This window comes from Pygocentrus nattereri, chromosome 12 (assembly GCF_015220715.1).
Source record: "Pygocentrus nattereri isolate fPygNat1 chromosome 12, fPygNat1.pri, whole genome shotgun sequence".
Classification (NCBI taxonomy): Eukaryota; Metazoa; Chordata; class Actinopteri; order Characiformes; family Serrasalmidae; genus Pygocentrus; species Pygocentrus nattereri.
In genome coordinates this window covers 15,633,274-15,660,591 of record NC_051222.1, presented here as the reverse complement: position 1 = coordinate 15,660,591, position 27,318 = coordinate 15,633,274, and the positions used below count along the sequence as shown (strand labels likewise).

The 27,318-nt window shown below is 41.2% G+C and overlaps 1 protein-coding gene across 2 annotated transcripts in view; it reads right to left on the bottom strand.

Moving 5' to 3' along the window:
- Positions 1-27,318, bottom strand: part of appa (amyloid beta (A4) precursor protein a) — a 32,972-nt gene continuing 5,654 nt past the window's right edge. Inside the window, exons 2-17 of one of the 2 annotated variants that reach the window (XM_017701901.2) lie at positions 20,034-20,201; positions 18,607-18,736; positions 18,103-18,215; positions 16,274-16,464; positions 14,026-14,279; positions 13,546-13,713; positions 11,358-11,491; positions 10,544-10,618; positions 10,025-10,183; positions 6,494-6,622; positions 5,512-5,611; positions 4,555-4,773; positions 4,276-4,329; positions 2,189-2,280; positions 1,664-1,810; positions 1-755 (exon numbers count right to left, since the gene is read on the bottom strand). In XM_017701901.2, the coding sequence (XP_017557390.1) occupies positions 654-755; positions 1,664-1,810; positions 2,189-2,280; positions 4,276-4,329; positions 4,555-4,773; positions 5,512-5,611; positions 6,494-6,622; positions 10,025-10,183; positions 10,544-10,618; positions 11,358-11,491; positions 13,546-13,713; positions 14,026-14,279; positions 16,274-16,464; positions 18,103-18,215; positions 18,607-18,736; positions 20,034-20,201 (2,235 nt within the window). In that variant the 3' untranslated portion in view covers positions 1-653. The remainder of the gene's footprint in view (positions 756-1,663; positions 1,811-2,188; positions 2,281-4,275; positions 4,330-4,554; positions 4,774-5,511; positions 5,612-6,493; positions 6,623-10,024; positions 10,184-10,543; positions 10,619-11,357; positions 11,492-13,545; positions 13,714-14,025; positions 14,280-16,273; positions 16,465-18,102; positions 18,216-18,606; positions 18,737-20,033; positions 20,202-27,318) is intronic. The other variant, XM_017701902.2, reaches the window with a different exon arrangement.

The following is a 27,318-nucleotide window of genomic DNA, read 5'->3' as shown; positions in this document are numbered from 1 at the left end:
AAGAGTTACATTAGTGTCATCACTATAATATTTTCATTGTGATTTTATCCTTTACAACCTGGCGTAATCAAACACAGCACAGCTGTCATCAAAGCACACAAGGGACGGGAATGAGGGTGGGTTGGGTGTGGGAAAGAGGGATGGAAAAGGGAAGAGCAGTGTCTGCGACACCAACCCATTATACCCCAGTGTTTAGCAGTTGAAGTAGTGTGGGAATGGACAGTGTGGGAATGCTCCAGTAAAATGTCCTTAAACACAGACCATGGATCAGCTAAACCTACCCAGGTTCTAATAATCAGGAGAAAAAAAAAAAAGAAAAAAAAAAAAGAAAGAAGAAGAAAAAAAAAACCAAAAAAAAAAAAAAAAAAAACACACACACACACACACACACACACACACACACACACACACACACATCACAACACCTGACCCTGAATCGGTGCTTAAGGGCATTTCCTCTTCATGCACGAGGAAACGGAAGTATTGGATTGACCAACTGATCATCTGGCTAAGACTCTGTCAGAAAGTGACTAATCGCTCGTGGTACTATAGGACAGGGACTTTGTGGAGTGAGCCCTTCTCTACACTGTCCACAGCAGGGTAAGGAGGAAGAGGGTCGGGGATCAGGGGGCTGCAGCCTAGTAAATGGACCATTAGTTCTGCATTTGCTCGAAGAATTTATAGGTGGGATTCTCATAGCCATTCTGCTGCATCTTAGAGAGATGACGCTCCTCTGGAGTGATGGCAGCATCCACCTGTAAAAGAAAAAAGTAAGAGAGATCATTAGTGAGATAAGGGTTGGACTAATTTAAGTCAATTGAATAATTATCTAAATAGTTTATATATGAAAATACATGAGTAACTAAGTGCATTAATGAATAAATAATTGTTTTTATATACTTTATATATAGCAGCAGTACTGTGCAAAAGTCTAGCACATTGTTTAAAATCAATCTCAGCAGTAAATATTTTTACTTAAGAAAATATATCAACCAAAATAAGTGCACAAAAATAGTGAACAAGAATTTCATGTTTTTAAAACTTATACTAATTATAATATCAAATGTCAATTCAGTATGTGTGTCTACTTTTTGCCTTTATTACAACTTCTGTTCTTTTCAGGAGACTTGTTTTCAGTTTATCAAAGAAACCTGCAGAAATATTTCCAAAGTTCAGTCTTAGAAGTTGCATTTTCTGCTTCTCATGATCCAAGTAATATTTTCCTTTGGTTGTCTCCTTGCTTATGCCAAGTGGATAATCTTATATTCAACCTCCTCAGAAACATCTCATCATTTAGCAATTTTTGAAAGAAATTTGCAAGGTGCAATGGTAATGGAGTTTGTGTGAATATATGGCAAATTAAAGACATAAAAAAAATTCTTATATAATAATCTATGCATATCTACAAAAATCAATTAAATCTATTCACAGAAATGGAATGTATATTAAATGTAAGAAAACTGTTACATAAATGTAAACATATAAGGTTTAAAATTATTATATATTATGATAATTATGGAGAGCAAGGTGCAGAGGTCAATCAAATCACTTCTCCACATAATTCCACATGTAAACAGAACATGGCAGGCTGAACACAGACTTTACAGAAACGCATGAAAAACAAGTGAACATACATGAACAAGATTCACACACATACACTGACCTCAATCACGCCGTGATGAATGGACGTGTACTGCTTCTTTCTCAGCATCACCAGGGTGATGACAATGACTGTTGCTATGACGACACCCCCGACCATCAGGCCAATAATAGCACCCTTGTTGGAGCTGACATCTTCGGCGAAGAACACCTAGGAGGAGATGGAGAAAAACACAAAGAATAAGAAAACGAAAGAAGGATGCTTTAATCGGCTCCAGTGGGGTGTCGGGAATGCTCAAGAGAAGTCACAGCAGCTGCCATCTCAGCGGGCCCACGTTGCCATGGCAACATGACCTTGTAATGTGGTAACAAGGGCAAACTTGCTACTTACACAGCACTTGAGGTGATCATGGGAGAGTGGAGTCCAGAAATCATTCTCAAGTGTATATGTATTATATATTTTACAATATACACACACGCATGCATGTATGTGTGTATTTTTATATGAAAATGAGATTCAGTTCCAACAGAGATTATCTGTATGTTCATTTTGGAATTTGAAAGTAAGGATCTTCATATGTGAGTGTACCAGCTTTTGGTGGTGCACTTCGTAGCCAGCGCTATGCCTCTCCTCTGCCTCCATCTTCAGCTCAGGAACATCCTCTGGCTTCAGTCCGGACACTGGACCCCAAACAAAAGAGACTGAGATTTAGAAAAAGACTGCTAATAAAAAACACAAACACAGTTTATACAATACGGTCACTACTATCCAGTGGTGCAGATTACATTACAACTTTGGAGGGGCACACTGCTATCTGCTACTAGCATCCAATGAATTTTATCCGTGTTTTACTGTAAGTTAAGGATGTAACACTAGGACTGTGCTGATTATTCAATGGGTAAAAACATTCTTACCTTGAACACAAGTTATAGCTACACTCTTTCCAAAAGTGTTCACTCAGCCATCCAAATAACTGAATGCAGGTGTTCCAATCACTGCCATGGCCACAGGTGTATAAAACCAAGCACCTAGGCCTGCAGACTGCTTCTATAAACATTAGTGAAAGAATGGGTCGCTCTCAGGAGCTCAGTGAATTCCAGCGTGGTACCATGATAGGATGCCACCTGTGCAACAAGTCCTGTGATGAAATTTCCTCACTACAAAATATTCCACAGTTGTCTGACAGACAACAAAAGTGGTATTAGAACAAAGTGGAAGTGATTGGGAACGACAGCAACTCAGCCACAAAGTGGCTGGCCACATAAAATGACAGAGCAGGGTCAGTGGACGCTGAGGTGCATAGTGCGCAGAGGTTTGCAACTTTCCGCAGAATCAATCACTACAGACCTCTAAACTTCAGATTAGCTCAATAACAGCGTAGAGAGCTTCATGGAATTGGTTTCCAAGGCTGAGCAGCTGCATCAGAAGCCTTACATCAAGTGCAACGCAAAGCGTGGAATGCAGTGGTGTAAAGCGTTGCCACTGGACTTCAGAGCAGTGGAGACGTGTTCTGGTGTGACTGATCACGCTTCTCCGTCTGGCAATTTGATGGACAAGTCTGGGTTTCGTGGTTGCCAGGAGAACGGTACTTGTGTGATTGCATTGCGCCAAGTTTGGTGGAGGGGGTATTATGGTGTGGCGTTTTTCAGGATTTGGGCTCTTCAGCAGACCAAGAGATTTGACAATTTCATGCTTCCAACTTTGTGGGAATAGTTTGGGAACAGCCCCTTCCTGTTCCAACATGACTGCACACCAATGCACAAAGCAAGGTCCATAAAGACACGGATGAGCGAGTTGTGTGGAAGAACTTGACTGGCCTGCACAGAGTCATAACCTCAACCCAAGAGAACACCTTTGGGATGAATTAGAGCAGAGACTGCGAGCCAGGCCTTCTTGTCCAACTGCGTCTGACCTCACACCCCCACCACTTATTACACAGCGTGGTTGGCACTGTATGTATGATTTGGTATCTGCATTATTTCAGGCAATGATATAATGCTAATGACAAAACGGTGTGTGTCAATCATCATCATCATCATCATCAAATACAGTGTAACAGAGGTATAGAATACCCCTGCTGACTGACACGCATCAACGGCTGGAAAGAAACACTGTTTATATAAGTAAAATGGGGAAGGATGGGTAAAGCAAAAGGAAAATGGGAAGAAATGCCGTCTTGGCCATCACAAGAATCATCAAATGCATCGTTCTTGTCAAACGGTCTGGGTTGATAAAAATTGACATGACCGCCACTGATTCCTATTCTTAGCCATTGTGTGTCAGAATGCCAGTTAGCTGTATGGTTACTGTAAAGAGTATATAGGCTGTGCTGTGTATAATACAATGCAAAGACAGGCTATAATTACAACTGCAGATACTGCACTACTTCAGACTATGAGATACAGGAGTACACATTTAGATGTAGAAGCTTTGTACAAAAATTAACAAAGTAATCAGCTAACCATTATAAATTAGTAAAGATATCTGCAAAGCTTAACTAGCTATTGTTAACAGCTACCGCATTAACCTTTTTAGATGAGAATTACAGTCTGCAGTTGCTGGTAGTGCTTTACATTATCATAGGTAGCCTGCTCAGCTTACCTTGCTAATAAACATCCCTGTCATTCTTCAACATACTATACTATGTATGATACACATATGTTTAATAAACGCACCTGGACGAGTTGGAAGACCTCTGTCAGGGATGGGACGAGCATCAACAGGTTCAACTGCAAAAAGAGAGAGAGAGTGAGAGGAAAGAGATCAAGAGGAAGAAAAAAAATTGCTGATTTGATTATGAAATTTTCACACAATGCGACAGACCGGTGAAAGAACTAGATTTTTTCTTTGGGGATCATGTTCTAATGTGCTGTGTAACTTCTGCCTGTTTTAGTGTGACCTGCTGCAGTCTACAGCTGGAAAATAGGATGAGAAAGACAAATGGATGCAAGTACCATGGTTTTGGGTGTTAGGCTGGTTGAAGCTCTCAGGATGAATGAAGCCCAGGCCATCCAACCCCAGTCTCTGAGAGTCCTCTGAGGGGAGCATGTCCAGCGAGGCGGTGCTGTCGGGCAGGTCCGGCATCAGGGCATCGTTACCGTAACTCACCCTCACGTCACTCTGCAGTGATGCCAGCTGCGCCGACATCTCTTGCTGTTCACGCTGCAGCAGCTCTGACAAGTGAGAGAATGAGAACAAGAGATTTATGGCACTTGAGCTTAACCGGAGTCGTCAGCTCTTAGAGATAGTGCTGATACTTTCCATAATGGGCACTGACTGGGCACATAAACAAAGAGAAGAGAAAAGAGTGGAGAGAGCGAGAGAACAAATTTACAGCCTAAAGGATGAGAAAAAAGAGAGAGACAGAGAAAGAAAACAAAGTGGGCAAATTAAAAAGGGAGGTAAGGGCAAAGAAGCATTAGGAAAGAACAGTAAAAGCATGAAGGCGGCAAGAAGACTGGGGAAGAGATGGAGGACAGGATTAGATACGACGTAACAGAGATCAGGGCAGGAGCGCTAATTAAAGAGGTGGTTAATGATAGACTAGCTGCACGAGAGAGAGAGAGAGAGAGAGAGAGAGAGAGAGAGAGAGAGAGAGAGAGAGAGAGAGAGAGAGAGAGAGAGAGAGAGAGAGAGAGAGAGAGAGAGAGAGAGAGAGAGAGAACAAACCAACTGTGATTGAGTCAAGAGCTCAGAGAGAGAGAGGACTGTGACTGAGTCAAGAGCTCACAGATGGCCAAATGACGCAAATAAACATTGTACACGCACACAGGAAGAGGAGGATAACAGGAGGGGTCAGAGTGACAGAGAGAAGACATGAAAGAGAGGCGCAAGACGTGACCATGTAATATAAATTAGTTGAGTAAGTATGCAATGCGGAATTGAAATGAATGTGCGTGAAGCTAACTCACCCACTTGATCCTGGATATCCTCCACCACGCCTGGCACCTTGTACAGAAGCCCCAGAGACTGGTTCATCCTCTCCTCGATCACACGCAGGTGGGTCAACACCTGACGGCAAACGGCAAAGGTCACGACATCTGATCCTTTTATCTCTGAAGGGAGGCTTAATGCCTATGTTTATGTTTTTATTCAGCAGATGCTCTTCTCCAGAGCCAAACCAATACAAAGCACCTAGATAACTGGCAAGGACTCATGACCTAAAAGGAGAGACATCCCAATCCAGTTCTTTGATCAGTTCTTTGGTGGGTGGTGGTGGTGGTGGGGGTGGCTGTGGGGGGTAACCTTGTGTGTCCAATTTTTGCTGTTTTTTAGTCTGACAGCCATTTTTAAATTGTTTCCCTTTACACAGTATGTAAATTTCATGATGAACGGACTAAAAGAAACAACCCAAAATGACCTGGTAAAACGTCTGGTTCTGTTTACTTACATTAAAAGTAAAGTATGTTTTTTTCTTCTCCTGAAAAGTGACCATTTTGGAGATCCAAGGTTTTGTTCTGACAACAGTGATATGTTCTTTGTGGATCTACAACTCGTATGTAGCATAATGCTGTAGTAATGCTGTAACACGCATGTAGCAACCCGGCATGAAAATCAGTCGATGCAGAAAGCTGCAGGTTTTCAAAGTTTCAGGCATTAGGTCACTATTTACTTCTGAAAACATGTCTCAGATAATGCCCTTTATGGCAGCGGCATAATTCACTTCACCTGCTCAGAATCATGCCGTCATTACCCAAGAGTGAACCATTAAGCAGCGGAGTGTCAGCACACTCAGAGAGAGAGCACTTTCAGGCTGGTTGCTACATCGTGTTCCTTCTGAAAGTAGTCAAAAAATTTTTTTTTTTTGCAATTGCAAAATTGCAATTTTGCTGAAACCCACAATCTTTATAGGCTCATCACACTGGACTACCGAAAACAACTTGTGTGGTGTACCTGAGGTCGAATTTGGGCGGCCTTCTTGGGGTCCACTACGCGCACATGCTCGAAGTGCTTCAGGGTGTGCTGCCTGTCCTTCTGCTCAGCGCGTACATATTTTTTCAACAGACTGAACACATGACGTGGCTGCATATAGGAGAGAAAAGAGACAGTTATTCTTTTTGGAGGACAGCGTACACCAAATGGCCAGCCGTTATTTGTCAGCCTGTCATTGCCTCGGGGGTTCACACTGAGTTGGATGCGATAAAACAGAATAAGACATGGAGCCATATGGCCTGATTTCATGCTATAAATATGTATTAATATGTTAATGTGAATGTTCTGCCAATGTGCTAATATGTTTGATGGTTTCATAGAAACATGCTGGATGGAAAAACATTTCCCAGTTGAAAAAGTATTTTTTTGTTTTTTTAAGAGAACTTTTTGATGTAGTATGCAAACATCAACTCACCATACATCCCATACATGAAAACTAAGCCACAAAAACAGCTCATTTTAAAAGGAATGTTTTAGTCATGAAAACCAACTCATATATCCACCTATTCAGCCTACAGCAGTTTAGCCCCACTCATTCATGGTAAATTGGTAACCAGTGTTTGAGCCCAGACTGCATTTGAATAAGGCCAATACACAGCAGACAATCAGAGCTTAACTGTGCAAAAATTCATTATGATTGCCTTTTGGTGCATAAACCTAAACAAAAGCTTATAGATGATCAAGAGGAAAAAATAAATACAAGAAAAAAGGATATGGGTTTTTTCAGTTACCAGAGCTCTTTTAAAAATAAAAAAGCCTTTGGAATGAACTTCAAAAGATGTCTTATGCATAAGTAAAACACCAATTCCAATGAAGTTGGGAGATTGTGCAAAACATAAAAACAGAATATGATGATTTGCAAATCCTTTTCAACCTATATTCAATTGAATACACTACAAAGACAAGATATTTAATGTTCAAACTTTATTAAACTTTATTGTTTTTTGTAAATATTCACTCATATTGAATTTGATGCCTGCAACACATTCCAAAGAAGTTGGGACAGGGGCAACAAAAGATTGGGAAAGTTGAGGAATGCTCAAAAAACACCTCTTTGGAACAGATTAATTGGAAACAGGTGGGTGTCATGACTGGGTATAAAGGGAGCATCCCTGAAAGGCTCAGTCATTCACAAGCAAGGATGGGGTGAGGTTCACCACTTGATCATTTGACATGAGCAAATAGTCCAACAGTTTAAGAACGTTTCTCAACATGCAATTGCAGGGAATTTAGGGATTTCATCATCTACAGTCCATAATATCATCAAAGGATTCAGAGAATCTGGAGAAATCTCTGCAAGTATGTGGCAAGGCAGGAAACCAACATTGAATGCCTGTATCCCTCGATCCCTCAGGCAGCACTGCATTAAAAACCGACATCATTCTGTAACGGATATTCCCACATGGGCTCAGGAACACTTCAGAAAACCACTGTCAGTGAACACAGTTCGTCGCTCCATCTACAAGTGCAAGTTAAAACAATGCCATGCAAAGCGAAAGCCAGATATCAACAACACCCAGAAACGCCGCCGGCTTCTCTGGGCCCGAGCTCATCTGAGATGGACTGACGCAAACTGGAAAAGTGCCCTGTGGTCTGACGAGTCCACATTTAAACTGTTTTTGGAAATCATGGAAGTCGTGTCCTCCGGGCCAAAGAGGAAAAGGACTGTCTGGATTGTTATCAGCGCAAAGTTCAAAAGCCAGCGTCTCTGATGGTGTGGGGGTGTGTTAGGGCCCATGGCATGGGTAACTTGCACATCTGTGAAGGCCCCATTAATGCTGAAAGGTACATACAGGTTTTGGAGCAACATATGCTGCCATTCAAGTAACGTCTTTTTCAGGGACGTCCTGCTTATTTCAGCAAGACAATGCCAAGCCAAATTCTGCACGTGTTACAACAGCGTGACTTCGTAGTAAAAGAGTGCGGGTACTAGACTGGCCTCCCTGCAGTCCAGACCTGTCTCCCATTGAAAATGTGCAGTGCACTATGAAGCGCAAAATACGACAACGGAGACCCCGGACTGTTGAGCAACTGAAGTTGTACATCAAGCAAGACTGGGAAAGAATTCCACCTACAAAGCTTCAACAATTAGTGTCCTCAGTTCCCAAACGCTTATTGAGTGGTGTTAAAAGGAAAGGTGATGTAACACAGTGGTAAACACGCCCCTGTCCAACTTCTTTGGAATGTGTTGCAGGCATCAAATTCAAAATGAGTGAATATTTGCAAAAACAATAAAGTTTATCCGTTTGAACATTAAATATCTTGTCTTTGTAGTGTATTCAACTGAATATAGGTTGAAAAGGATTTGCAAATCATCGTATTCTGATTTTATTTGTTTTATACAACGTCCAAACTTCATTGGAATTGGGGTTGTAAATATTGTCCTGTTTTTTTTGTAGCTTTTTAGCTAACATGACCAAGTATTAAAATAATGGGTGTAGGTCTGGAATAATCTAATTCCCTTTGTTCTCTGTTCCATTTTGTGCATCTGTGCAGACTCTTAACTAGAACAGGCCAGAAAATGAAAAAAATGAAAATTGGATTGTGAGTAGGACGAGTTCAACGAGGACGAGAAAGCAAGAGAGGCAGCGAAAGAGACTGGAAGGGGAGAGAGGTGTCAGGAAGGCAGTGGTGCAGAAAGCAAGTAAATGGGTGGAAGGAGAAAAGGAGGGAAAGAGGGGCGTTTTTGAGGGCGCAGATGGTGAGGGGGTTATAACTGGGAGTCAATCGTATGAAAAAGCATGCATATGATTGTGTGTAATTCACAGCCAAGACTTACAGGGCCCGTATCATACATACCTTATGATTTTATATTTTATGAAGTTTGTGTAGGTTTGAGTGTCAATAACAGCTATAATTCATTTTTTCTGATCATTGTCCAACCACACTATCACTTAGAATTAAACATGCTGGTTTTGTTACTTTGCCTGGAAGACTGACACAGGTAAACTGCCTCTGTTCTGATTGGCTGTCCTGTACTGTGCCTCAAACGAAAAGTAGTCTGGGCTGAGACACAGCTTATAACTTCAGTGTTAATGGGTGGGGCTAAACAGCTGTGGTTTGAATACGTAAATATGATGCTTTTTGTGGCAAAAAAAAAAAAAAAAAAAAAAAAAAAAAAAAAGGCAGTGAATTTTAAACCGGCTGTTTGCAGCTCAGTTTCCATATATGGACTGAATGGACTACGGTGCATTTTGAAACTAACAGTGTTTACATACTATAACTACCTATTTTAAAGACGTAAAGGGTTTTCTATTCTATATGATTTACACATCACAGTGATAAAACTAAAATGATCAGACCAACACACAGTTCAGTCAGTAATTCAGCCTGTAATTTCCTCTGGAAAGGAGGCAGATAAACAGTGACATTACCAATCACAGAGCAGAACCTGTAAAAGAGGAAATTACCCCAGGATCCCATGTAAATTTAATTTAGTCAGAAAAGCGCTTTAGACACTGGATTTGTGTGCATGCGCATGTGTGTACGTACCCGTGGCTGGTCAGCCTGCAGGGCGGTGAGGAAGCTCTCCAGTGCTATGCGACGGCGATCATTGAGCAGAGCCTCCACACGAGCCATGTGTGTCTCCACTAGCTGCTGCCTCTCACTGGCTGCCTCTTGCTCCAGGGCCTCCACCTTCTCCTGGAAGTGCTGCTCCCAGAAACAAGAGAAGAAATTAAAATTTGAGCACAACACTTGTCTTAGTCTTAAAACACCTGATCAGGTGTACTCTGCTTTGTTGCAATGAAAACCTGCAGCCGCACTTGCCCTTTCGGATAAGACTGGACACCCTTGGTACAGAGGATTTTGAGCCAAACTTTAACAAAAGAAATATTGGCTAGAGGAAACAAACTGAGCACACTTAACAAAAGAAGGTTGAAAAGTAAGAGGACAGGCCAGTGGAGAAGACATCTTAACCCAAATCTCCATAGAAAATATCAGTATGGAATGATTTTGATTGCATCAAGTCGAATGTTCCATGTAATAAAAAGCTAAATGGGTGTAACTCACCTGGATGACGGCCTTCTTGTCTGCACGTGGCAGATTCTTAGACTGTCTCTCTGCCTCCTCCCACTCCCTCATAACCTACACAATAATGAAAACTTAATATCAGAAAGCAGTGCATACTCTACAACCTTTAAAGATGTTTTAATGTTTTAATCCCAGCTTTTCTTAACAATTTATTCACCTCTAAATGCTTACTAGGTTGATAATAGGACTCTCTTTGTATCCTACAGATAGTATCACCAATCTGGCAGGGCAAAAGTTCTGTGGCATGTTAGGCCTGCGGACTCATTTTTCACCACTAGCCACACCTTAGAAGTGTTTCAACATGCTTATTAATCACATACTGTAGGACTAGGTGGGCACATACTGAATGATTAATCCTTAGCTGGATCTGACACATCAGTGCTCAGCCCAACTTTCATTGCCTTTATACAACAGTAGCAAAATCCTATTCAACGTAATGAATTTTTTAAAAATACAGTTGATGTACAGTATTTATTACTTCGGCTTGAAAAGATCAAATTACTGTTCTCAATTTTCTTATTTTTTCTACCTAGAAAAATCTGATTAGAATCGCAGAACCTATAACCAATCAACCTTTGCCGTTTTAACAGCATACGGTTGATTTTTTTCCCCCAAAGGAAGAAATAAGGGAATGATTAACATCTTGAGTAATTGCACTTACATAATACATAATGCTTATATTTTTACCCTTTTACTGTTCACTACTGACTCTCAGTCCTGTCAACACTGTCCAGACAAGAATTTATCCAAGCTGAACCAGTTCCTCCCTTCTTGTTTGTTCTCTCTCCCTCACCTGAGACATTCTCTCACGGTGCTTGGCCTCCAGGCTCTCCTTGGCCTTCTGGAAGTGTGCATGCTCGTTCTCATCTGCTGGCGTCTCCAGGTAGTGGTCTACTGCATCCGGAGAGCTGGAAGAAGTAGTGGGCACTGCAGAGGAACGTAGCAGAAATGGAATGAAGAGAAGGTGGTCAGAGTAGGGCCAGGACACAAAGAGAAATAGCTGAAGGGAGGAGAAATAGTGATTTCATTTGTTGCTGTTAGCACATAGCAGTTCCAGCTGGGAAGCTGTTAGTCACTGAAAGAGACTGGTTAGAGAAGAATCTGGAAAATTAGTCTGGAAAACGACCCAAACGGATCAGAGATGAAGTCGATGTTACAGGCTTTAAACGTCCATGTTTACGCCAGAACGTTTTACTGCAGCTACTTGTTCACCATTGGTAGATTGGTGCTAACATAACATTGCATAGAGGCCTGGCTGTAATTAGCACTGTTTTAGTGGTGGTAATTTGAGGTTCCTTATGAAGCCAAATGAAAGATTTTTCTTCATGTCATGTTTTTTGCTCATCTTGCTTTGTGGTAAATTTACTTTACAAAATGTCTCACAGTGCTAAAATAATATCCAACCTATTAAACTGCTTTTTAAATATCATGCAGATTCTGCTCAAAGAGCGGTTTATCATTACGGTACAAAAAAAAAAAAAAAAAAAAAAAAAAAAGAATGAATAAAACACAATACAACAACAGACAGGTCAAAGGTTTCTAAGCTGAAGCACTCTTGAAACTCCTGCAAACGTCAGAATTTGCTGAATATAAATCAGATCCTACACTTGGTGTAAATGAAACTCTTACACAGACCTGCCTGATTCGTAAACAGGAATAAAAGTAGCTCTGTACTTAAGCAGATAACCGACTCTAATCCAGCAGCAGCACTGAAAGCCCTTTTCAATTGGCATTTTAAGACTGAACCACATTATTGCGTCTAAACAGGCCTGAATAATGAGTTGCATCATTCCGTGTATAATTTGATCTGAGCTGACAGAGTAGAAAGAGACCATTCAGATGAATGATTTGCTAAAGGAGGGGAAGAGACAAAGAACAAAGAAAGGGAGAGAAAGATCTGCTGTGGTCAGTTCAAAGTTCAGAGAGTCATTCAGGACACGCCGATGAGTAACCAATTAGAACAGCAGTTACTGCAGCACTGAACTAGAACATGCCAAACACACCCACCCACAGAAACACACACACCCCTACATGGTGAACTTCAGGCAGTAAAAGAACGCCAGACGGAAGACAGAGACGGTGACTAAACAACTTCTTTCTCATCTATTACCCAAGCTGTGACTGAGTGAGAAATATATAGAGGCTAATACGCTAATACGTGTTCTCCAAACCACACGGGTGAACATACAAACGCAGTGGGAGACTGTTAGTGGGAATGTGTGAGCAAAGCAAGAAGGGTGCGTCGAGTGGCATACGGTGCGTGGATGCTGTGAGAGAGCGTTGAGAACGAGCCACAGAGATAGTCAGTAGCAGTGAGATCAACCGGGTTAGGCAGGCTGACGGTGTGGTATTTGTTAAAGGGGAATTCCACGCTAATTTGAAAAAGTTTCTAAATAATTCTGTCACTGAAATGTAAACAACTGCATAAACTGAAATGCTGAGGCAGAGTTGACCACTTGTAGTGGAATATTCTCCAGCTCTTGCTGTGATGTCTGCATTTCTTAACTACATATTCATCCTCGGTTTGCGTTATCGCTACCCGTAAAAGCAGAAACAGATCGAGCCCAGTGTAGCTTTGCATGTATCCTCATCCTCATGACAAAAAGAAGAAATGTTACTTTCTGAAACTCTTGACATCTGGTTCCCATCACTACAACTGCAAACGTTTCTCTAGAACGGAACATTTCACACACACACACACACACACACACACACACACACACACACACTACATTTATATAGCACTGTTGTCAGAAGAAAACCTTGCATCTGCAGACGTTTTTCAGTTTTTGACATCATTGTGTGTTTGTTTAAATGATGTCAAAAACTGAAAAACGTCTGGAGATACAAGGTTTTCTTCCAACAACATTGATATATTTATTCATGATTTGGTTATGAAGAAAAGTAGAATAATTGGTGGAATTCCCCTTTAAGAAGATCCTGTGTGTCCAGAAACACACACCCGCACACACTTGACTTACACACACTGCTGCAGACAGAAAGGCAGTACTCCTCCGACTCAAAGTTATTGCGGTTGCCTCCGCAGCCACCATAGATGAAGGGAGCGCAATGGCCCTCCTCCTTCACAAAATACCAGCGGGGCAACATGGCCCTGCAAGGACCCGTCTCTGCATTCGCCCAACACACCTCTGAGAGAAGGCACACACACATATACACAACCAGAAATGTGGCCATCAATGTTTCATGGCATGTAACACAATCATACTTAGAAGTACTGTGCAAATGTCTTGGACTCCTTTTAGTATTACAAAAGGTACTAAAAGATGGGGCTTGTAACAACCGTGCAAGAAGACCCCCCCCAAACTGTCACCCTCAGATAAACAGTAAGTTTTTAATCTCTTTGGGAGACTTGCTTTGGGAGAATATCAAGCCTCACTGTTATGGAGACATTTATTCTTATGACAGCGATGATATATTGAGGCAAACATGTCTTTCCTTACCTCGGACCACCTCCTCTACAGATTCAGTAGTAGTGGTTGTGGTGGTAGTCATAGCAACACTAGTGGTCTGCTCGTTGTCACTGCGCTCATCGATCATCTCGTCGTCTTCCTCATCTTCCTCTTCCTCCTCGTCTCCATCTCCATCCTGGTCATTATCCAGAGTCTCTTCTTCTTGGTCTTCAACATCTTCGTCGTCTTCTGCTGCTACAGGTTCAGCCTCTGCCTGCTCTGCTGGTCCTGCCTCCCGGGCCATACTGCAAGTAGATAAGAAGAAAATGTAATAAAATACGTACGTGTGTGTGCGCGCGCGTGTACACATTCACACACACACTGCCTAAAAGTTTACAGAAAACCATTTCACAGATTTGCTTCATTTACACTTGACCAAATGTACTCCGTGCTGCAAGAGTTCATTATAAGACTATTTACAGTTTATTTCAGAATGTTTATACACTGCATGCTTTTTTAAATTAAAAATAATCAAACTGTCACAGATTTTATTCCCATCAGCACAGAAACACTACAATATCCTTCATGTCCAATGGTCTGTGCAGTCTTCTTTGCAAACAAACACAGCTATGAAGCTCTAATCAAATTGGTCTTTGTTCTTTACCTGATTGGATTTATGGATTTAGACAAGCAAACGCAACATAATCTCTAGCTGAGCTGGTATCTGTCTAAATTGAAATGGAGGAAAAAAAAAAAACAAAAAAAAAAAACAAGGCCTCAAATTTACCAAGTGTCTCAGAGTATTGATCCACTTTATCTGTATAATTGTATTCATTAGGAAATGAAAAGTACAGACAGTCTAGATCAGCATTCTGCCTTCAGGAGGGCTGCTGCCTGGCTCTGTGTTTTAGCCTGCTTTAGATTTCTAAGAAAGATTCAGATCTATATCTATCTACATACACAAAGAACAGATCCACGGGCATACAAGTGTGTGTGTGTGTGTGTGTGTGTGTGTGTGTGTGTGTGTGTGTGTGTGTGAGAGAGAGAGTGTGTGAGAGAATGCACTGAATTAATGGCTCCATCCCCATAGCATGAGAAAACATGCAAAACACCACATTCCCACAGTTATAGGAGAAGATGCAAAGTCTAATGGTGTAGTGGCAAATGTATGAAATGAATGCCATTTTTATAAAATGCATTGTTTTGAAACTGATTGATTTCAGGTACAGGCAAAGCAGCATGTAGGCCTGTGCCAGTAATAAAACCATTCTATTCAGAGAACTGTGTGGAAAATAATAGCAGTAAATGGTTAAACCTTGGTCACCCCACCCTTTGCTTTAACCATACAGTGAACGCAGGCGAGTTGAGGCTTCATCTCAGTCATGTAAAAGAACCTAAAAGCAGTCAAAGTTTTAGAATATTGTCATCTTTAATTTGGTAATGAATCTGTAATTAATCTAAGAGAGAGTTGTGATTGCAGCACAGAGGATTATTGGTTGCCTTTGCCTACAAAGAGTATCTGTATACTGGTCCGGTCTTTTTTTTTTTTTTTTAACACAAATGACAATAAAGAAGAACTGAACTAAAAGAACTTTTCCTTCAGACAGCTTTTCGCACAGCTTTTTCTTCCTTTAACAACGCCACACAGTGCCACGCCCTCCAGCACAGCCTAACAGCTGTGGGTCTAGAACAATCCTGTCTGTTAGGCACAATAAATGTGGTATTAACAGGATATCACCTGTTCACCTGTCTTGCTGTGATCTGCATTAAATTAATGAAAATTGAAGGCTTTCTTTAAACCGTTGGTCAATGAGATTTTAGACACAAATCCAACTTTTTTCAAATCATATATTTGAAGGGTGCTCTGAGACTGAACAGTCACTAAAGACCTGATAGAGACCATTTAGCGGAGATTGAGAAGTTAAAATCAGGGCGCCCAGAGCGTTCCACATGAAGGACAGCTGCCCAAAATATGCAAAAATTGCCTCTCTCATTGAAAACAATGGAAACAAGGTGCCTTGGCCCACAGTATGAACCACCCCAAGCTACACAAGCATACAGATTGGTTGAAAACCTTAATAAAGACAGTAATACATAATCTTCTTTCAGGCTGTCAATATGGACTTCAAGAGATGCGCTGTGATAGATTTGAAAACTATTCTCTCGTTGCTAAATAATAATGATAGATTTTTTTTTTTTTTGGATCTTTGAGGTTTCTATATTGTGTCGTACAGTATGTCCATGTACCACGGCTGAGACAAATAAACAATGAGTAATGCCTGAGTGTTCGTGTGGGCACCTGGTATCAGAGTAGTCAGCCTCTGCTCCTCCCCACCACACATCGGAATCGTCCTCCTCCATGTCGTCGCTGTCCGCCTCCCTCTCCGCTTCTGCTGGGCAGCACACAAACTCCACGCCACGGAAACGGTCAATGCCGCAGGGCAACAGCATCCCGTAATCGTGAAGGTTCATGGTGTGGTCTCCACAAGACTGGAGAGAGAGGAAGAGAGGGATAATAGTGAGTGAGAGGGATAATAGTGAGTGAGACAGATTCAATAGCATTTAATTCCCTTCAAGATAATCTGATTCATTCATTTGTTTACAAATAAGAAAGGGCGCCCATCAGTTCTAAATGCTGGCCTACAGCAACTGCAGCTAGATAAGAATCCAGCTGAAAGTTCTAAGATCGCTAAAGGGTATTTGCAATGATCCAGTGTACTGATCCAATAAGCAGAACAGACTTATGCCTTAAGAGACACTTGGGGAATATTTTGGAAACACATATGTCTGTGAGCTCAGCTCTTATCTGTGTGCGAGTCTATCAAGGCAGAAAACTGAATTTTCATGCAATCGCTATAATCTCTAAAACCAGCGCTGAATGTGATGAATCATCCGAACAGAGTATGACCTCAATTTCATACGTGATTCCAAGTACAGGATTCTCAAAGCTCAATGTAGAATTCCTATTTGTCAGTAATTCCATCATAAAACAGAAAGCTTTACTGTATTTCTATGAAATATAAACAACAGGACAATAATCACTCCAGTGTTGGGCAGATAATTTCACTAATCTTAACTCTGCAAAAACCATAAAAACCATACTCAACACGATCAAGTATAATTCTGCACATAGTTCACTGGCCAATCTACTAAATGCAATTAAAGTACTGCTCACACACAGCTTCATCTTCCTTAAATCCATACTGGGATGAAGCAGCAGGCGTCAGTAATACTTGTAATGATCACTAGAACACAGAGTCTGACTCTGAATCTAAATTCAGATACAGAACAGGGCAAAATCAGATTAAAAAAAATGCATCAGGACAGGAAGAGAGAGTAAGAGAATACGTTTTGCTATTAAATAAACAAACAAAACAACCCCCCCCCCCACACACACACAGAATTTACACTAAATACAAATAATATTCAATAAGTAGTGATTTTGTGCATGGCAGTTTTTTGGTTTACCTGGTTCTAAACCTCTCCTCAGGGAATCCCAGTATTAATTGTAGCCAACCATCCAATATTTGATTTGAATAATTTGATTAAATCAGTGCTTTATAACATTGTAAATGAGATATGCCACTGCAGGAGTTTAACAAACCCATTAGATGGCTGGGGAGAAATCAGGAATCAAACTTGGTCCTTCAAACCTAGTCCACAAGATAAAATCTACTTTTTTGAAGTAAAGAAATTGCAGTTTTTTTAACTGTATTTATGCTTATTTACATTGATTCTAATGGTTCTAATGTTGTAAACAATGTGCCTAGGTGCTTATATTTAACATGTTTTAAAGATGCATCCAGAGCAATTTACTGCAAGAGTAACATGATGATATGTGCAAAAGTACTTTTATTGGCATAACAATAATGTTAGTGAGTTATTCACTGTGACAAAGACCAAGTCAGTAACTAATGGGAACCACACATGGACTAAAAGTAATCTTGTTTTTTGAACATGTTTTTTTTCTCTCAGAACTGATTTACTATCTTTGGCTTCTCCACCATCATCTCCCACTGAGACACAGCAGAAGATGGTCAGTAATTTGGCCACTGTAAGAAAAATGTCATGTGACTGACAGGTGCAGCTCTAAAACATGCAGATTTCACATATGTAACATTTGCTTACCTCTTTGGCCACAGTGTGCCAGTGCAGGTGGCTCTCACAGATGTCCATGCGCTCCTGGTGCAGGAACTTACACTTATCAGGAACCAGCAGAGCATCGCTCACAAACTCACCAACTAACACACACACACACACACACACACACACACACACACACACACACACACACACATATATACACACGATAAATATAAAAACATCTATAATACACAAATCAGCAACATAAATTTTGTATAGAGTATCATTTACAGGCACGGACACAATTACAAAACAGCCAGCAGAATGGTAGGAATATGCACACTAGAGGCAAACATTAATGAATTTAAACTACTTAAATGAATATGCAAATAAGATGTTTGGTTTGGAAAAAAAAGAAGAATCAATTCATGTATTGTAACTTTAAGCTTAACTCAGCATGTAAGTCATGCTGTAGACAATGAAAATTTGAATGCTCTTAAAAACTGATACAGCAAAAACGGTTAAAATGCCCATTCGTCTAAAACATACCCAAGCAGCGATAGGGCACCACAATGTGCATGTGACTGCGGCACTGCTTGCGACCCTTCTTGCACCAGTTCTGGATGCTGACGGGCTGATTGGCCTCCACCACATTAGTGATTTGTAGTTCAGGGTAAACCTGCAGGAAGAACAACCCCTTTAGCGTCTCAAATGACTTCATCGCCTTTTATATTTAAATTACTTCTTCCCATTTCCACCCCTTCATCGACAATTACACTTGTTGGCTTTGTTCATCAAATATTCAGGCTCTTTTTATTCTTCCTTGTATTATGTTTGACAACAATGAACACATCCGATATCCCAGCGGTCCATATGATTTTACAATGGGCACAACCTGAAACTTGTCCTCATCCGGTGCTCATAAGGCTTTTTATTATTAATGGATATTGTCTTAAATAGCCCCAATTCATTTGTGTTCAAACTGGTCCTCAGGGACCACCAGGTGGTCAGCATTTTTGCGCTCTCTCTCTCTCTCTCTCTCTCTCTCTCTCTCTCTCTCTCTCTCTCTCTCTCTCTCTCTCTGTGTGTTGCAAGTTAGGTTGGAGTGGAAATCTAGACCGTCTGGAGGACCCTGAGTAGTGGTTTAATCTACTTACATCTTTGACAATTGCCAGACATCTGCAGACATGATCAAAGAATAGCACTTTCATGAAGCAACACTGAATATGTTTATGTAGCCTACACTGTTAATAACTTTATCTGACAGTGAGAAATAAAAATGAAGAAAAAAGGAAAAAACTGCAAAATAAAGCTACACTATCTACTACACTGAGTTAACTTAGTGACTGTTTTCTAGCTAATGCTAAAGCTTAAGCCTCAAGAATCTGAACGACACCATACGTAATGAAGCATACTACCTTACAATGGCAAATCAATCACGTTTGGAAATTGTGTTTTGTTTAAATTATTGACTGAATATTTGGTATTTTTAATAAAATGATTTCACTGAGAAAACAAAACCACACACATTATGATGAATAATAAAATCTGCCTCATTGTTGTCGACTTAGGACCCAACAGTAATACTTCTGTTTACTTATTGGAGCTCAGCAGGAGAAAGTTCCTGGTCATTCAGGCCTTTCTATCCAAGATAGTTATCCATTATAAGTAACCACTGTAGTGAATCGGAGTGGTCATGTATAACTGAGCATCACCACATCCCAGTCCTGGAAACCTAACACTCTGGACATAATTGTGTTTTCCCTGTTCTAAACACAGCTGATTCAACTAATCATCAAATGTAACATGAGTCACGGTGTGTTTTCCAGGTGTGTTATTGGAAACCACTGCCCCACCCGTCTTCAATTCTAAATGCATTTCCTCCCTTTAGGCTCTGGTATCACCACCCTTTTCTAACCATTCCTCTTCCTGTTCTAATTGGTCTCTCAGACATTTTCTTCCACTTTGTCTCTTACCTCTTGACAGTACTGAAGGATTCCCTCCTTAGTTCCAATGCAGCTTTTAGTGCCTGAAGGGTCCAGTTCCCATTTGCCGTTCTGAACGTTGATGTGCATGTTAAGCTTTCCGCAGAACATGGCCACCTGTGGCTCGGCCAGAAGCCCTGCTCCCTCGTCCGACGGCACCTAGGGCCAAGGGAAAGATGATTTATACACGCTGTAATCTACCATTAGAACCAACAACACACTCAGCATTGGACAACCTACTAATGAGACCAGAGCTGTGTGTTAGAAACCACAATGGGCTCACAAGAAGGATTACACCCTCCTGTATATGCCAGTGACTGGATAAATAGGCACAAGTTTTGTTGGAGTTTTCTGGATCATTCAATAAATTCAACAACAACCGTTAAATAAGAGGGAGGAAAACTGGAACAGGCCTGATGTGGCCACACCTTTCTTGTTGTAATCCAGAATGCTGTTTCCCCCCCCAACACTGTGACGCCATTTAATCACACATGCTCAGCATACAATGTCCCAACATTCTCCTTCCTTCCTTAATCTGCTGTCTGGGTCAGAATAACGCTGATGTCATCAGGAAAAGAAAAGAGAACCAGCTTCTGCTGGCTGTCCCGAATACGGTTAATACACAAACCAGATTTGTTGATTCTGCTACCACACTACAGGTGGCAGCAGTGAGAAGTTCTGCTGTAGCTTTCCCTCTAACTACTTACTACCAACACGGGTATAGAGTAAAAGTGCACATACTAGAACAGTGACTCGTGTTTCTTACTGAACCTTTTATTTTTATATATGTATGATTCTTGTGTGAGAAGGTCTTTGTGTGAGGAGAGCAAAAGAAAAACGTCGCTCAATGACAGCATTGTGCTGAGGAAGAAATGGCAAGAGAGAGAGAGGGAGGGTGAGCGAGAAAGCAAAAGAGAGGGGTGCAAGGTAACGTTTTGTGTTCCCTAATCTTGTTAGAAGACTGAATGTGCTGGCAAGAAGACAATAGTTCATTTGTGTAGTGGCCAACATGTTGTGAATAGAGTGGACTATCTGATACACACGCCACCTCTTATAAAACACGCACAAGGGATCAGACAGATCAGACTGCTGCTCATTAGGATTGCGATGTATGGCCTAGAGAAGTTAATGTCCTTCAAGGTCACCCAAGCATACAGCATATGTGAATACCCTTTGGAGCTGGAAATCTCTTGTAGTACTCTCTCACACGCAAACAAGCAAATCCCTCCCAACTCCGTTGTTTCTTCGAAGATCTAACATGCCGTTCCGACAAAAGCCCATGCGCTGAAAATTGATGAAAGAAACTGGGGACAACTCCCACACAGCCATACGCTACTGTACAAGAGTAAGAACCATCATACATGCTACCTAGACATATATTGCATATAGGCATATTTCGTAATTTGGCGCACTGTTTTATCAATTATACCACATAATTGTGAACACATTCTGCCTTATTCGCCCATAACGCAGCAAAAAAACAGCCACAACTTTATTACAGGTAACAATGGCAACCGTCCCAAGTGAGTGATGATAAAATCAAAAGCCATTGTAACCAGCAAAGCCTTGGCTCGAATGGAAGAGCTCATTTTTCCAGGGATGCCTCATTTCTAAATTTCAAAGCTATCCTCGGCTTTGAGCAACTGATGCTGCCTTTAAATGTGTGACAAAAATGTGGAGCTAGTGCTCTCAAGCTATTCGTTTGTTTTGCCTTGATGAGAAGACTTGATGTTTCCAGAGTGGACACCCTTAAGATTTTGCATTGCAGTACTACATTTAGTAACCTTGCAGCAGTGCTAGGTTTAAGCTATGAACTTTCTGTTAATTAGTTTTTATTATAACTGTCGTACAAATCATACAACAAAAATAGATAATTGGATAATGGATATAATCATAAAGATGCATTCGAAGTCATGCTATCCTATAAGTGTTATTAGCACCTGTGTGTTGATCTATGGTGCCAATATCTCTGTAAATATGCTGGGCCTGTCACAATCATGAAACTTTATTGGGCAAATTGTCTGATCAGCCCTCTTGCTTTCTATCTCTCAATGCTCAGGAGCTCCAAACGGATGAGATGCAGCTTGAGTTCAAATAAACCAACATAACTCCCTGCTGCCCTCTAGATGTGTTCCAGATATTTTGCTGTTTTAATGAGATCCCAGACGTGTCTTAACGAATGTACTTGCCACAACCCAACAAATAAAAACATTATTAATTAAGCTGCAACAGAAACATATGATTGTGAAAACTAACAAGTGTGGACAATCACTGTGACCAGCTCAAAACAGACAGTAATAATTGTGACAGGCCTAAAATATGAAGTACTGTTACTGTGGCCCATCTGAAATACCATCACTGCATTCAATTCAAACTAGTTTCACCAGAATTTTTACAGATCAGATCTGCTTTCACAAGCTCCAGCTCTACTTTCATACACTGATCACATGATCTAGTCCCTCCTGTAAATGGATCAGAGATGCAAGTAAACATTAACAGAGCGCACAGCCAGAGGGATGAGATGTCTCAGAACTTCTTCCTCCATCAAAAAAAGCTGAAAAGCCTCATCTGGCAAAATCTCATGAATACATACAAGTTTGCAGCCACAAATTTTGTGCATACAAAAGATCTAAAACTAAAGTAAACATACTTTATATGAGAATGCTAAAACTGGAACATACACAAGTCTGTGCTATAAACTTTACGTCTGCATGTAGGCTGTATGCAGTATTAAACTGATAGCTTGATGCTAATTTAAATATGGGGGCGGGTGGGGGGAGGGGCATGGTGCTAAATTAGCATATTATAGTGGAGGGGTTACCAAATGTTACTGACAGACTTCCACTTCCATTAAGCACTGCTATATTATGATGTGTGGCTGACGCCTTTACGTGATAAATGAAAAGTGTTTCTCACCTTCAGTCGTAACTTCTAACACACCTTCATGATAATTACAGGCACAGGTATCAACAAAACAATTGCATTTATAATTAATTTACTGTAAACTTCTGTACGTGTATAACCACCTACTAAAAGATGCTTGTTTAGCTTATGTATCTTTCTTTTAACAAATTCAAATAAATTATTTCAAAAAGCATGATAAAACCTTTGTGATTAAACAGCAAAGCTAAGTGGCTTGGTTTTATGCCCTAACGGCAACACTAGTAGTACTAACCACACCATTCGTATGACCTGCTGTTAAAAAAGTGGAGCCACATTCTTAAAGTCCAGGATCCCATTATCCTATTAACACAGGAAAAGTCATGGCTTCCCTCTTAAGCTCTCAGAGATGATGATCAAAGGCATCTTTGGAAACATCCGTAACAAGATGACACTAGGCCAAGTTCAGACTATCATCACTGACGGCACTGGTCTTGAAAGGACACTACTGCATACTGCCTTGTAGGTGACTGACATCCGGTATGTGCTAGACTAATCAAATCCAGGTGATTAGAATTCAGGAAGAGAGCAAGTCAACACTTCGTACTTCTCCCAGCGGAACTGGACTTGTGAAATGCAACTCTAGACATTAACCTTCAGAATGCTCTGACAATACAGGAGAGATTTCATAACCTGATCTGGTCATCAGTGCTGGCTTGAGGTCAACAGAAAAGCCTTGAGGTATTAGTTATAATACTGCTGGACAGTTTGCAACGTTTCCCAAACTTGAGCATCCCTGCCACTTTCTTTTTTATGAAGACAAGGAACCCTTTAGATAAGCAGGCAGAATGAGAGTGGACAGGGCTAGACAGGACTTCATGCCCATTAAACTTCACACTGTCCAGTTGCATCCGTCCACTCACTGCCCAGCTAACTCTTTTTGCACCTTCTTGTTGGGGGTCATAATGGAGCCAAGCAGGCTAGGCTCTGAGGGGGAAGCTCTGGAGAGGATCAGATAAACTAAAGGCCAAGACAACAGCTTGAAGTCTGTCCTCCCACTGATAGGGCAGGAGTCAGAGTTGCTGAGGTGGACACTACTAGTAGAGGTACAGCTCTGTTGGCTTCTCCTTGCTATGGGCAAAAAGGCATTTGATTTCTAATGCTGTAAAGTAGCTGCTAAACACATTACCAGTACTAGAGGGATTCCAAACCAATGAATCATGTCAGGTGCCAAAAAATGTCCCCATCAGAGAGAATGAACAACAAAGGCAACTTAATAAGTACCCTGAGCTAGAATGTCCAGTCCAAAGGCAACTTTCCTTTGGTTATCAAAATGACCCTTTCTTGAACTTGACAGTGGGTAGGTGCAAATCATAGTCTTTAATATTCAAAACACTGCATACGGACATATAACCAGTCTCTTGCTTTGCTTGGATAAATGTTATCAAGATATCAAAGATGTCTTAAGCTCACTGGAAGTTAACATTAAGACAATGACTAAAATGGTCTTGAAAGGAATCTTCAAGCTTTAGATAATCATTAACAGTTAGAAATGATCCTGAACAAAAGTACAATACTTCAAACCACGCGATTAGACTCGGCCACTTGACGAGGTTCGGCTATGTTGACATATGACCTGACATCAACAGTGACCTTTCACAGCGAGTTTGCGCATAATATACAACCTAATTCAACACCCTATCAAACCACAAAGCTGTTAAAACCATTGTCCAGTATGGGTCACTGTCTCCAGCTGACCCAAGCTAACATATTGGTCATCGTGGGGGGAGGGACGGGGCACTTCCTCGTTCCCAGCCATGATGAATTTCCCACCATCTGCTGCGCTCACACATTTTATCACATTTGCATGCAAAAGCCTTAGCGCGTAATCCCCTCCCAGAGCTGCCGAGACTTGGGTTGCTTTTAATTGTGAAATTGTGCTATCAGGGAGACTCGCAGCCCCTGTGAGGCTTCCCAGGATCCGAGAGCGAGGCCAGAGGAACACTTTCCGAAGACAGCTGATGGGATTTCGGACTTAAGCCGAGAGACCAGGGGATTGGACACAGGCAGAGCAAGGGACTATTCACACTGCCTAAGACACTGCCATTAAGCACATGATGTGGATGAGAGGGTCAAAAGCTGATGAGGTTCATCCAAAATCTGTTGCTGATTAAAAACCCTCTGTGTGAAACAAGTAAAATGGTCGATTCACAGATATCAGGATGAGCCAAAATGCTGGGTCATTGGCAGAAATATATCAACAGAAAACCCTGGATCAGATATTGAACAAGGGAAAAAAAAAGGAAGACTGAATCCGACCCAATCCCATAACAAATCTATCCTGATATACCACACACCTTGTGGGACGTGATGTTAGCTGTGTATTTCTTCCTATGAGGTAGCAGACTGCTGAATAGTTGGAACATGACAGCCTACTTTTAGATGCGCATCTCAAGTGCTTCGTTTAAAAATAGCTCCTTTTAAAGCTTAAATCCAATACTCAAAGTTTCAATATCGTTGTTAGTAACATAAAAAACTGGCATTGTGCCCTCTTGTCATTATATCACAAAATAAAGATCTGGCACAAAAATGAAGCAAAGGAGCAGTACGTGTGTTTTACGAGGGGGCTGGAATTTTGACAGCTCACAAAAAATAAAGTGCAGCTACGCAGTAAACCAAGACAAAGCAAATGGTGGACATTTGACAGAAAGGTCTGGGTGTGTGTCTGGGCGAGACAGATAGGGGGAGGCAATCAAAGTGCACATAAGCAGCTCTGATAACCCTTCTCTCTTCGCTGCCTGAAAGCTCAGAGATGAGTGCGAGTGTGAGTGTGTGTGTGTGTGTGTGTAAAATAATATCCGTTCCTGGTCGCTAGGACCGGATCCTCAGGGTGTGTGTGTGTTGCAGTGATTACAGGGCAGCCTGCCTCGTTTCCCTTACACCCTGCCTGCCAACATTCCTCCCTGCACTGCACCAACTCACCAACACCACCACGATAAAGACAGTGAAGATGTGTGCTCCCACAGATACTGGCTGTTGCCTCGCCAACCCCCCACTCAATTGCCATGACGGCACTCAACAATCCATCCATTATCCCACCCCCTGCAGCTCCATTTGGGATAGGCTGGTATTTATTTTGTTTTGTTACAGCATTTGTGCCTTTGCACTGATCCAGGACCAGTTCAGCATTTTGGCCCTACAAGGCTTAAGGGCAAGATCTGAGTAACAGTGGCCTCAGATCTGTACATGAAGACTGCTATTGTTACATGAATGCCTAAATGTTTACCGCAGTGACCCAACAGACAGCAATGACGATGCTAAGACTGACAGAGGAGAAGAATACAAGAGAACTGGGAACTTCTAAAGACGTTAGCACTAGCTCCTACAACAGGAAGTAAAAGGGGGTTTTGAAAAGGCACTCATCTAAGGAGACAAGAAAAGGGGGAAGGAGAGGTGTTGGACAATCAATGTCTGTAGGGAATGTGTTCCCATTTCCCAGAAGCGCTACACTGCCCGCTGTCTGACCCCCACGGCCACCATGGTGAAACATAAGTCAACCTTTTGGTGCACTTGAACAGAGAGGTGTCTGGAGTGTGACTCACCACTTTTGTCCTTTATTGAAGATCTTTGGCTTTTGAATTATTTGCTTTCAACCCAACTGGACACCAACTGACGTTTGTTTATTTATTTTTTAACTACAACAGGGAGGGGGATGTGGTTGAATGGGCAAGACTAGGGCCACAATTATTAGCTAACGAAGTTGAATATTTGTTGACAACGTTAATCATAGAAAACATTACTTAAAAACAAAAGTGCCCATCATGCTTTAACATTCATATAGCATTTGTGGAAATTCCAACAGACTGCAAAATATCACAAAAAGTATTGGGGTGAAAAGGCTTCTGTCATTTCCTTGAATCATATAATAAGAAATTACTTGAAGTGATAACTAGCTAACTTGCTTTCTGAATGACGGCAGCGCTGGGAGAGGAAACGGCAGAAGGCGTAACTGTTTGCTTAGTTGCTTAAAAGAATAATACTTGATTTAATTAAATGATCATACAAAAAAACAAACAAACAAACAAAACAAAAAACATTAGTTGCTGGTCCAGACATCACAGAACTCCATGGTTGGTTCTTCCAAAAGCAAAAACTACAAATCAAAAAGATCTAGCCAGATATTCTGCTGTACTCCTGATAAAATTATTATGGTGTAGCTTCAGGTTGCCTTGCTAGTGTAGCCTTTCTGGAGTCTGTAGTGTAAGAATAACTCGAACAGGGATGAGTATCAATTACCAGCTATTGGTATAAACAGTCCACTACAGAACACGCACATATGGAACTGGGGTCCAGAAAGCAGAGTCTAACCAGCACACCTTTTGTCTTTGCACCCCTT